The 13,408-nt window shown below is 35.7% G+C and overlaps 1 protein-coding gene across 4 annotated transcripts in view; it reads right to left on the bottom strand.

The window, feature by feature from the left end:
* CDC20B (cell division cycle 20B) overlaps positions 1–13,408 on the bottom strand; it is a 42,287-nt gene that overhangs the window by 10,947 nt on the left and 17,932 nt on the right. For all 4 annotated transcript variants that reach the window (XM_036225957.1, XM_016142342.2, XM_036225959.1 and 1 more), the window contains exons 3-8: positions 11,058–11,283; positions 8,588–8,718; positions 5,876–5,969; positions 3,312–3,428; positions 2,457–2,653; positions 1,306–1,400 (exon numbers count right to left, since the gene is read on the bottom strand). In XM_036225957.1, coding sequence (XP_036081850.1) covers positions 1,306–1,400; positions 2,457–2,653; positions 3,312–3,428; positions 5,876–5,969; positions 8,588–8,718; positions 11,058–11,283 — 860 coding nt within the window. The remainder of the gene's footprint in view (positions 1–1,305; positions 1,401–2,456; positions 2,654–3,311; positions 3,429–5,875; positions 5,970–8,587; positions 8,719–11,057; positions 11,284–13,408) is intronic.

The following is a 13,408-nucleotide window of genomic DNA, read 5'->3' as shown; positions in this document are numbered from 1 at the left end:
AATTATCTCAAAGTCCGGTGTCATTTTTAAATACTATTCAGGAACAACATTGAATAACTTTCTGATGAACAACATGGGCTCTGCAGCCAGACCACTTGTGTTCAAAGCCTGACTCTTCCCCTCATACTAACCATGTAACCTCAAGCTAGCATCTCAGTTTATTCATCAAAAATGTGTGTGGCGGGGAGGGCGGGGTGTGTGGATAAGAAACCACTTTACAGTGTTATTGCAGAAACTGAAACACAATTATAAACGTAAAGAGTATAGCACTGTGCCTGGCACAGAGTACTACAAAAATGTTAGCTGCTATTATTATAATAAGAAAGGTTTGTTTGTATTCCTCATGGATAATAAAACTAAACTTAAACAATGAAGATTGTAAAAAATAACTTAAGTATATAATTGATCTGACTACAACAACTTCTCAGGGTAAATATTTAGGCCTTTATAGGGTGTTTTGCTTAAATGTCTTTTAGTTTAGTCTATAATCACAAGATAGTAAAACTGTAAATTTATACCTGAGCTACTTAAAGAAATTATAAAGGGCTTTGAGATTTATTTAATTTAAATCTACCTTAAGAGATACAGTATGAAGATGAATAACTATATTAAAAGCAATATATATTAAATCAGTTATGTAGGATCATAGGAACAAGTCATTTAACTTTTCCGGTTAAAAAGAAACAGACTCAATCAGTGGTTCTCAAAAGCAATGAGGCATCAGCATCATTCGGGAAATTAGAAATTCAAGTGATCAGCGTAACTTCAGAACAAATGAATCAGAAATTCCTGAAATGAGGGCAGCAATCTGTGTTTTAAGGAGCCCTCAAGGTGATTCTGATGCCTGCTCAAGTCTGAGGACCACTAACCTGGTCGATCTACAAAGTTCCTTCCAGCTCAAATCTCTGGGAGTCTGTGAATTGAAAATATGCCCCAGAAAGCAATATATTCCAAATTATTGACTTAATTTCAACAAAACATTACTCTAATAGGTGCTACTTAGTAGAGAGAAACTTTTTGCTTAAACAGTTCTACATTTTATCTGACCAGTATAGTGAATCCTGAGCCTCACATCACAGTACTAGCACATGCTGTAGGCACACAGCCACCATAGTAAGCATGACCACTGGACCACTTACATCAGAAGATCTAAATACCTGAGAAGGTAGGAGCATATCTAATACCAACCAGTGTTCTGTTTTGTTTCATTTTGGTTTCGGTTTTACATTTGATAGTTCTGCTCACTCAGCCTCCTTAATCAATTGGTAGGGCAAATATAATTGATTACTATAAGATGCTCCTTACCTGCTGAGTATACTGTGATTCCAGCTCAAGGCTCCAACTACTGACAAATGGCCAAGCATATTTCTCAGCCGCTTTTTAGTTACCACATCCCATAACTGAAAAATGGAGAAGCAGAGTTATATAGCACTGACATTTTCATAGTCCACTGTCTTCTCAGAGGCCTGATAGTCAATTAATGTTGATATAGCCAGTCCTCGTACTAAGTAAAAGCTAAACACCTTAATCCTACTCAGCAGTTCTCAGTGTTGTCTCCATATTAGGATCACCTGAGGAGCATGCTATGGATGCTAGTGATTCTGATTTAATGGTGGGTGTAGAGCCTGAGCATATGGCAGTTATTTTAAAGTTACCCAGGTGAATTCAGTGAGCAGCCAAGGGTTGCGATTCACTATCACATTTCTAGCTCCTTCTAATTTGTGGGAAATCCAAACCTGGAAATTCACCTACAGTTACCAGACACTTCCTGGAGACAGGAATTCCATTGATTGCTAACAGACTCCTTTCCTGCTACAAATGATATTCTGACCCACATGAAGAATGAGAACTTTGGCATAAGAAGAAATCATGACATAACCTTCATAGTACCCAATATCATTGCAGAGATGAGTAACTAGTGAGAGCCATCTGTGCCCTCCCAAAGTCATCAAACAAGTAAGCAATACTGTTCCCACTGTTGCTAATAAATAATAATAATGATGATGCATGAGAAATTAGATTGATTTTAAAAAAAAAAAAAAACTTGGTATATCTCCAATTTAGAGAGCCTATCAGCAAAAAATTCACTCATTTGAGGTAACTCTACTCTTGATCATGGTTTGAGATAAGAAAGGAGAATGCAGAGGTTATTTTCTCACCAAAGTCCTAAAAATGGGGATTCTACAGGCCCAACTTTCATCTGAGAGAAAAGACTTAAGGATAGGGGAATTAGTGAAAGAAAAATTGTGTGGAAAAATTGAGCAGAGTATACCTAAGTCCTCATTAAATGTCATTCAGAAAACTATTAGAATGGTATACCCTCTTATTCCCCATAGCTTCAAGTACCACAACTAATATAGTTTCTCTCTTTCATATTAACCTGTTATTAAAAGTCAATTTCAGTTATCTAGCAATTACACAGAGCATATTATGAGAGAGGAAAAACTGTCCAGTACTTGCACTTCTCCCTCGCTGGTGCCAACTGCCAGGCAGGTTCCCTCTTTTATCCAGGACACAGAAGATACATAGTTACAAGTGAGACGTAAATCTACACTTTCAATCCCATTGTGAGTTTCCCCATTCCAGATGTATGCAGAGGACCCAAGGGCTACGGCAACAAGATTTTGAAAATTCCAGTCTAGGACATTCAGATCTATAAAAAATGCATTTCAAATTAGGGTAATTATATAGCCAAATAAAAGTATTTTCAAATAAACAACTTTATAGGTAGAGGAGAAAGATTAATACCTTTCCCATGGTCGGTTGGAAAACAGAACAATGGATCCAAGCATATCATTAGAAGTTCAAAAATGAAAAAAGTCTTTCTGGACAACTCCAAAGATCACTGAACTACTTATAATCCTTATAACTACTCATACCCCACAATTCATTATTAATACTCTACATTGGCATGTTGGTAGCAGTTTCATTTGGATTAGTCCTGTCTTCCCAACTAGATTACAAGCTAGACACATAGCAAGAAGACCTAACATGGTTGTTTGACAGATTCGATTTATCCATGTTTAAAATACATGCATAATAATAGGCCATCATTTGTGCAATTCATTCCAATACAGTAAAACAAAATGTACGTTTCTCGTTCCCCACCAACACCAACAATAGCCATTCCTGAACATGAAAACTGTACAAGAAAAAGCCAACTATATTAATTATATTTAGATTGGACACCATTTGGACGTGAGGCAAAGGCATATCTGGTTCTGCCAGAACCAAATTTCAAGTTTATGCCAGAGCACAGGATATATTTTGTCATTTTGACTTTTCAATTCATGATATAAACAATAACTTACAGTAGTCATTTCGAAGGCCAGTAAGATGAATCTTCACCTCTGATCGTAGTATAGAATAGTTTACATCTCTGAAACTTTTAAAATAGAATGATTCATCTCTGACTCCATCTCTGCAGCCTACAATAAACAAACACCTCTATATATCTCTATGATCCTGGACACATAATATTTATCCTTGAGGGTAATAAGAAATGATGAAGTGAAAAAGAAAATGGTCATCATGATAAAACTCAATTACAAGTTCCAGGGGGAGAAAAGGAAACAAAGAAGACTTCAATACTAACGTAAACATTTTTTTAAATATTCGATGGCATTGTCTAATAAAAAGCACATACATACTAGACCTAAATGTAATGACAGATCTTGTGGGGAGCACACAGAGGACATTACATCTTACTTTGAATATTTTTGTCACTTGAGATGTTAAAACCAAAGAGAATTTTGCATATCTATATGTATTTCACATCAACAATTATCTGATAGACCGAAGCCTTACTCTGAGCCTTTGTTAATTAATACCTGTTGATTCATTGACTTTGGCTTTTTTTCTTACGGTTTCTGTACCAGATCACACAAAGTTACTTTTAGCTAGTTTTACCCATGACTATTTGAGGTCTGCATTATATCTTGTGCTCAGTTTTAATTCTCATCAAAAGACCCCATAAGTTTAAACCACAGACCACTATCTTTTCTTCAACCACTTAGACTGTGATCAAACTGAGAATGACATGATTTACAGGAACTGAACCCACCTAGGTGACTCGAGGCCTCTAAGACCACATAGCTTCTGATAAAAGCATGAGGCTTCACAATACTATACCAAGAAGCCAGATTGTTGTTCACGGCCTCAGTGTTAGCTATGAAAATCCACTTGTGGGCAGAACTGCAAGGTTACTGGAAGTATCAAGCACTGCCAATAAAGGTTTTTTAAAAATCAAATACAAACTTCCAGTTATAAAATAAAAAGTCATAGAAATATAATATACAGTATGGCAACTATAATTAATAATATTGTATTATATATTTAAAAATTATAAGAGTGTAGCTCTTAATAGCTCTCATTAAAATCCTTCCAAAATTAAATGCTTAGGTATAAAACTAATAAAACATGTACAATATCTATATGAGGAAAACTACAAAACTCTAATAAAAAAATCAAAGAAAATCTAAACAAATTGAGAGATATTTCATGTGAATGGATTAGATTTAATATTATTAAGCTATCAGTTCTTCCCAACTTGATTTACAGATGCAATGCAATCCCAGTAAGTAATTTTATAGATAGCAACAAATTGATTCTAAAGTGTATATAGAGGAGGAAAAGTCCCAGAATAGTCAATGCAATATTGAAGAAGAAAAACCAAGTTGAAAGACTAACACTATCTGATTTTAAAACTTACTGAAAACTATAATAATCAGGACAGTGTGATATTGGCAAAAGACTAGACAAGTAGATCTATGGAATAGAATAAAGAGCCCGGAAATAGACCCATACTGATCTTGGACAAAGGGGCAAAGGCAATGCAATAGGAAAAGTTAGTCTTTTCAACAAATGGTGCTAGAACAACTGGACACCCACATGCAAAAACAAAACAAAACAAACAAAAAAACAAATAAAAAAAAACAAATCTAGGCACAGGCCTTACATCCTTCTCAAAAATTATCTCAAAATGGACCATAGACCTAAAAGTAAAACACAAAACTATAAAACTCCTAGAAAATAACATAGGAGAACATCTAGATGACCTTGGGTTTGTCAATAACTTTTTAGATATAACACTAAAGGCACAATCTATGAAAGAAATCATTGATATGCTAGACTTTATTAAAATTAGAAGCCTCTTCTTTGCAAAGACAATGTCAAAAGAATGAGAAGATAAGCCACAGACTGGGAAAAAAATATTTACAGAAGGCATATATAAAGAACTGTTATCTAAAATATACAAAGAAACTCTTAAAACTGAACAATGAGAAAACAAACAATCTGTTTAAAAAATTAACAAAAGAGTTAGACATTTTGCCAAAGAAGGTATACGGATGGCAAATAAGCAATGAGACATCACCACACATCTATCAGAATGGCCAAAATCAAAAACACTGACAACACCAACTATTGGCAAAGATGTGGAACAACCAGAATTCTTATTCATTGCTGATGGGAATGCAAAATGGTATGGCCATGTTAGAAGATGGTTTGGTAGTTTCATACAAAATTAAATATGCTTTTATTATACAATCCCGCAATCACACTTCTTGATATTTACCTTAATGAATTGCAAACTTTGTCCACACAAAAGCCTGCACACAGATGTTTATAGTAGCTTTATTCGTGATTGCCAAAACTTGGAGACAATAGCTGGACAAGCTCAGTGGGGGCACCTCTAGGAAATGGGAGTAGGAGGTGGTGATGGTTAAGGCAGAGGATTATAGAAATTACCTAAATTTTACGATTGTGTTATTTAGTCTGATAAATATAAAAATAAAAATGTTAAAATAAGGGAAAAATGAAGGAGACAGGGAAAGAAGAAGGTAGTAAAGAAAGACAGAGAATCTTTGGCCCATACCTTCCCAAACACACTGGGATTGCTCACAAAGCTGCATTTTCCCATTAACCTGCTGAGCCACCTTCTGGGTCAAAAATAGTTGATTTAGGCATTTCTGAAAACAAACACATAAAGAGAATACTTCTTTAGAAATATATATATGTACATCTCAGAGGCAATTCATGACAAAGAGTTAAAACTGATAATTCACTAGGAAGTTCAAAGATTCTACATTATCAAAACCAAAACACAGTAATTGCTATTGTTAGCTAACCACTGTGTAATGAACACACTGTTGAGTATTTTTCAAATATTATTTCTAATCTCCCAACAACCACATAGGGCAGATATTACAAAAAAGAATAAAAATTCCCTTTTATTCTTCTAACCTAAAAATCCTTGTTGCGCACAAACCAACCATAGGCCAGTGATATCATCAAAGCCTGGAAGAACTGAAAGCCATAATATTTCTAGTACTTTATGAAATTAAAAGGCCTCCCCAAAACATTAAAGTTGAGCACTAGTAAGTCTACTTTTCACAAGAAAGATTTTTTCATAATGTGCCCAGAGAGGTTCTTCTTCTGTTACTGAGATTTTCTCTGGGTCTCAAGTTTCCTTATCTACAATAATGTTAGGATTGAACTAATCATCTTAAAGGTCTTTTTCCATTATCATAGTTACCCATTAGAAATGAGAACATCAAGTCATAGAGATCTTAAGTAACTTGCCTGAATTTCCATGAGTATAAAAATCTGATTGCTATCTCTTCCAGGCATGATATAAAGAGCCTGGACATTCTTACATCCAACTTTAATCAAAAATAGATAGGAAAACTAGTAATAAGGGTAAATAAAAGAACTTATCAGAATTTACTAAAAACATAATAGTGAATAGTTAAAGAATTGAAAATTCTTTTTTTCTCCTTCACAACAACATATTGAATTTTACATGTATAATAATGACTAGATCACTCTAATTCAGACAAGTCTTTCTGACAGGCATCATTTTCATATTTTGGTTTTCTTCTTGGATATCATGTCACATACAGGCATTGCAGTCAATGAATCATGGGTTTTTAGGTATTCAAAGTAAAATTAAGAATAAAGCAGGGTTTCCCAATCTCAGCACTACTGGCATTTAGCAGCAGGGAATTAATTATTACGGGGCTGTTTTGTGCATTACAGAATGTTCAGCAGCATCCCTAGCCTCTGTCTACCAGATGCTCTCTCTCTGGGTTATGATAATCAAAATTGTTTTCAGAGATTGTCAAATGTCCCCTGGGAAGCAAAATCACTCCTTCTGAGAACCACTGGTATAAAATAACATTCCTAAAATGGCCTGCTGGTGGGTAGCTCAATGTAACTCTTCACAGATGTACTTCATCAGAATCCCATAGTTACCCCAAAGCTGACCAAGGCATTACTTGGCACAGTGCTTTGCTTGATGTACCCAGGGGTGCTCTGCCCTGGGTGAGATCTACTTATTACTTTAGTAAGTAACTTGGCCTAGAGCTGACTGGATATGAGAATTCTGACCCTCTCCACATCTCTGCAGGCCCTTATTGCAGGAACACCTTCCAATGACTTCTAATTGGTCATGACAACTAATGTTCCACATAAAGTGCTAAAGTCATTTTCACGACCCCCTGCCCAGGTTCTCTAATGATGCCAGGATGATGCTCTGGCTGAGTAGCAATTCCTCTACCAACGGTAACTTGCTGACACCATTGTGACCCCACAGACAGAGCCACCAACTTTGCTGCCAACAGTTACCAGACGGCATCAAGGGAAGGAAAAGGAAAGTCCTAAAGGTTAAGGAAATAAAAACTCCAATCAGCAGCGGAAAGGACAGTGGTGCTAATAACCTGGCTTGGGTGTGAGGCCAACAGCACCCCTAACGACCTCAGGAGAACTCCCTGGCCATCTACACCCCCAAATCCTTACTCAACAATAAAGCATCCAGCAAAAGACCTGCTTTAATACATTTATTTTCAATTGCATATGAATTCAAATAATTAAATTTTACACTCATAATATTTTATTGTTCCTCTAGCAAGATAAATATGCCAAGCACAGAGGCACACATTAAATGAGTAATTTTGCCTAAATCGAGAATTTATGAGTTTCCTTGCACAAAGCTTTCTAAATGAAACATTGATTCCTTCAGAGGCTCTTCATTGCATTTGAGAAACTTAAAAACCTGCTCCTGACAATGTGCCCCAAGGAAGATTTTAAAACTATAATAAATAAGATACTTTAAAAAATCTAAATTAACTTAGTCAAGAAATGAAACGACAACAATAACAAAGACTTAAGGGAAATATTTAAAAGACCATCTTATAGAAGAAGAATGGAACTTCTCCTTGGAAACCCCAAAGGGCCAACCAAGTCACCAACTAGCTGGAAATGATTGCGCAGAGATCTTTTTGGCTGAGAGGAATCATACCATAATATGTATAATTTTATTATATTTTTAACCTTTACCTTTTAAATGGTTATTCTCGTTTTTACTTTTTTATCAATACTAATTAAATACTTTTTCATATATTTGTTAAATGTTTTATTTATTTATAAAGTGCCTCTATTCACATGCTTCCCAAGCTCATTTCTTCTATCAGGAACTCTTTTTCTTATTGATTAGTAAGAGCACCTAAGTCACCTCTTTCCTCACATAAGGAACTCAGTTGTCTGAGCTTGTCAAAATGTGGCATCTTCATTTTTTCTCCTTACCGACCTGGCCTTTTAAGGCAATATTTTCCTTCCAGCTTCCGTCCAGTGCATGAGGTGTCTTGCAGAAATGAAGAGTAGAGTTATTTGTTTCAAAATTTCCTTTGATGGGAGTCATCAGTGATTCATTGTAGGATCCTGCAAGAAAAACAGTGTTGAATGTGGTTTTTACAAGACTATCATTTTGGTTAGAGGTCAGCCCATGACATCTTTCACAGTAGAACAGAATCTGAAGACACAGGCCCTGGTCTCTCCAAAATCCTGGGATGGGGGAGGGAGAATGGAGGAGGAATGGCACAGGACCTTACCCAAAGTACTGGTTCACAAGTGAACACTGTCTCAGTGGCCTCTAGGGCCAGGAGGATATGCCAAGAGTAAGGACTTGACCCCAACTGCAGCCGCAACCCAAATGCTGAGCTGTGCAGGGAAAGAACATATTTACACATTTGAAGGATAGATGCAAACAGATCAATAGTTTTAAATGATAAAGCAAAGGGTATCTAGTTTGTCCAGGCTATGATCATTCTGCCAGGATTATTGCATTACTGCATTACTAGTATGTCTTTACTAATATGTCATTACTAATATATCACTATGGGATCTTGTTTAGCCAATCACTGACATTCACTACACGATCACGAGCAAATCACTTTGCCTCTCCCTCTTCCTGTTGCAGAAATGACATCAGTGAAATATTTTCTAAGTTAATAGAAGAGTGAATGTTATTTGTAACATTATTATTCATATCTGTTGTCTTTCAGGATAGAGAAAGTTCTATACCAGACTTTTAACTGCACTGAAAACCGTGGTGAGTCATCCTCTAAAACTAATTATCTGTCATATCATTTTTCATCTCAGGGGCAAAGGGACCATTAGAAAATCTTGGCCTTTTGCCACATGGCAGTTCCTTCTTCATTTGCACAAACATGGGCTTAATAAACTGTCACTAATATTCCTAGAACCCAGCTTCTGAGTCCTGGGAAACTCAAAATCTAAGAAATATAGGTTACATCACAGGGAAAGGGGGAATGAAAACATGAAATGTTCTGCAAAGTTTTAGATCTTGGTCTTTGTCCTTAGAAATTATGCACGCTTGTTTTTGACTTGCTATTTGTAGATGAATATAGAGGAGAAGGCAGCTCTCAGAAGTTCAAATAAGAAAGAAAAACTTGCAATAAGGTACTAAAATTAATAATCATCCCGGTTATCAAAAGAGAAGTCAGGTCCACCAGACTAAGGGAGCCGGAACCTCTCGGGTTTTGTCTGCAGAGCATGACTGCAAATGAAACTCTGCAAATGTCAGTTTTATGATGCGGAGATCTTCAATGTTCATTCTGTGGAAACAAAAAGAAAGAAACCCTACCAGCAAAGCACTGAGAAACCAATGGATCTGATTAATATGCAGTATATTTATTAGCTTAAGTAGAAAATAAAATAGACTTTCTTATAAAATCTTTTGATTGATAATTTGTCTCTTAGAATTCTGAATTTATCATGCATTGCCTTATTTAAAAAATAATAATAAATTAATTTGGGACCTAGAAAGGAAAAAGGGGGTCCCTAACTTTAGCCAGAAATTTCTCTAAAACAATCAGCATAAAAACCACCTCTCAATTATAATGGGATACAAAAGATTTTCAGAAGACAGCCATAACAATAATCTTTCTTATACTGTGTATCCCCTATTGCTTCAACCAGCTACTTTCAGTATCAATACTCACCATTACTTGGAAATTTCATTGGTTTAAAAGTGATTCGGGCTCCCTTTCAATATGCAGGGATTTGTCTTAAACATGTTGATAAAACAATGAATTATGTTGTCTAAGATTTTTAAAGGGAGGAAGAGAAATTAAATCACTATATGACAAGTGGCAAGTTTTGCTTCTGAAGGATGGGCCTAAATTAGACTTACCTAGTTTAGAAAGAGAGCTTGTGTTTCAGGGTTCCACAGGTTAATCCTAGTTCCCTGTCCACCAGACTGTCTCATTCTCATTTTCCCTTTTCTTCTCTCTCTCTCTCTATCCTCTCACCCCACCTCTCCTCTTCCTTTCTCGCCCTCTCATCCTCTCTTTTCATCTTTTTCTTCTCCTATTTCATACCTGATTATTGCATTACAAATATGTCTTTTTCCTGACTGCCACAGACCAGAAATCTAAACAGTCATTAAAACTCTATGCTTTGCAAAACATGACCACTCATTCATAAACATACACATATTCACACATAATTACACTTTTTAGAAAAGTGATCATCTACTAATGCAAATCTTAGAAACATATTTAAAATATAATGTGTCTTCTTTTGTTTTTGTTTCATTCCCCTCACACATACCTTGGAAGCTTCTAATTTAAAGGAAGAAAAACAGAAAAGCAATTGACTAAATGTGACACGTGATGTTTCTAAAAGGCAAAGATTCTCTCAGGAATACATTATGTTTAACATTTCAAAACTGGCCAGTGGCATTTCTATTACCTCACCTAAAATCAAGGTCCCTTTCTCTGGTGTTATCTTCAGCATGGACCTAGAAGACTCTAGGTCAGAGGATGAATGCTCTTCCCCAAAGGAATGGGATGGCAAATCCCGGGTTTGGCTTTGCTGCCATCTTGTGGTAATTGGGCTACTGGCAACAGGAACTTCAGCCGACAGTCTCTTCACAAAGTCACTCTTAAAGTTAGAATATGTAGTATTAACTACATCGAATACCTATTTAACCACACAAAAAAAAAGCAAACTGTCATGTATAAAGACCTCAATGATGCAGAAGTAAAAAAATAAATTTAAGAGACTTATAAGTGACTCATCTATTATAATACAAATAAAATGTATGTATGAGATTTTGAATTTTTGTGACCTGGGGGAATGTTACTATATATATACACACGCACATACACACTTAGAGCTTAGGGAGTAATTATTTTTATAGTTATTCCTATTGCATATCAATATAAAATATGAAGTTGAAACTATATCATGTATTGAACACTCAAAATGATTATATAAAATCATAAAATTTCAAATCCAGAAATAAACAGCAATTTTCTAGCCCAAACCTTTCATTTCACAGTTGTATAAAACTGAGGCCTAACTTTCTCAACATCTGTCTATCCCCTCTGACACCAGGAGTTATTTACGGATCCTGTAATGGTGAGCTATGTGAAATTAAAATGCAGGTGACAAATTGGAAACAAATTTTCTTTTAACAAAATGGCAGGCATGTTGGTTAATATAGAGAGCTCTTAGAAAAATTTAGACAAGTTTAGCAACCCAAGAGAAAAATGGGTATAGTACATAAAAAAGGAAATTCACAAAAGAGGTTTATAAATGCCTGCAAATTAATCAATAATACTGGCAATCGAAGAAATGCAAATTTAAAATAATGATGAGATGTCAGCAATGATTTTTTAAAACAACAATCTCCAGTGTTGAAGGTTCTGAAAACAAACACTGGCAAACACTGCTGGTGGAGCGTAAATTAGTATCTGGAAAGGACAATTTGGCAATGTGTGTCACACGCTTTCAAATATGTGCATAACCTCTACTGACCCAGCACTGTCACCTCTAAGAACATAAGGGAGAATTCAAAGACGGGAGCGAAGATGTGCAAAACCATGCGGCACCTACTGAGTGCTTACCACATTCAAGCCCATAAGGGTTTTGCACGTATTCGTATTTAATTCTTGGAAATACCTCGTGAAGCATGTCTGTTAGATATTGCCATTTTATCAATGAAGAAACTGAGATTTAGAGCTTAAGGAAATTAATTGCCTAAGACCGCACGGTAAGTGGAGATGTTATACCCTGACATCACCTGTCCTACTGCACAATCCATGCCCTCAACTGAGAACACGAGGTGTTACTGCAGTGTATGTGTTCACAGGGGCAAAAAGATGGGGGGACTCATTGTTTTCAATGGAGAACCGACCAGGTAAATTATGCAATTTCTATAAAAGGAACACTCTGCAACCATTAGAAATGTTTACATTCATTAGGAAAATGAATCAAATCAAAACCACAATGAAGTACTACTTCACATCCACTAAGATAGCTTTTATCTTATTTATTAATAAATAATAAGCGTTAGTGAGAATATGGAGGAAGTGGAACCTACATGCATTGGTAAAGGAAACGTAAAATGGTGCAGCTGCTGTGGAAAACCATTCAGCAAATCCTTAAAACGTTAACCCTAGAATTACCATATGATTGAGCAATTCCCCTCCTTGGTAGATACTCAAGATAAATGAAAACAGTTTCTCAGACTCAGACAAATAAAGGTACACAGATGTCCATAGTAGCACTATTTACAGCAACCAGAAGGTGGAAATGACCCAAATGTTCATCAACAGATAAATGGATAAATAAATCATGGGGAATATGTGTGTGGAATGGTATATATTCTATTCGTTTAATGGTATATACACACACGTATTTTATTATATATTAATATATTATGTATATTTCCACATTATGTATTATTTAATGGACTATTTCTCGGCTATAGGAAAGAATGGAGTACTGATAACATGCTACGATGTGAGTAAACCTCAGACATTATGCTAAGTGAAAGAAGCCAGACACAAAAGATCCATATTTTACAATTCCATTTACATGAAATATCCAGAACAGGTAAATCCGTAGATGTGGAACACAGATTGGTGGTTGCCAGGGATTGAGGAAAGGAGGAAATGGGAAGCAACTGCTCAATGCGTAAGACGTTTTATTTTCAGATAATCGACTAGATAGAAGTGGTACTTGTACAACATTGTGAACATATTTAAATGTTCCCTTTAAAACTGTTAATTTTATGTTATGTGAATTTTGCCTGAATAAC

This window comes from Rousettus aegyptiacus, unplaced genomic scaffold (assembly GCF_014176215.1).
Source record: "Rousettus aegyptiacus isolate mRouAeg1 unplaced genomic scaffold, mRouAeg1.p scaffold_m13_p_8, whole genome shotgun sequence".
Taxonomy (NCBI): Eukaryota; Metazoa; Chordata; class Mammalia; order Chiroptera; family Pteropodidae; genus Rousettus; species Rousettus aegyptiacus.
Note: the sequence above shows the minus strand (reverse complement) of the source record. Positions and strands in the feature narration are given on the sequence as shown.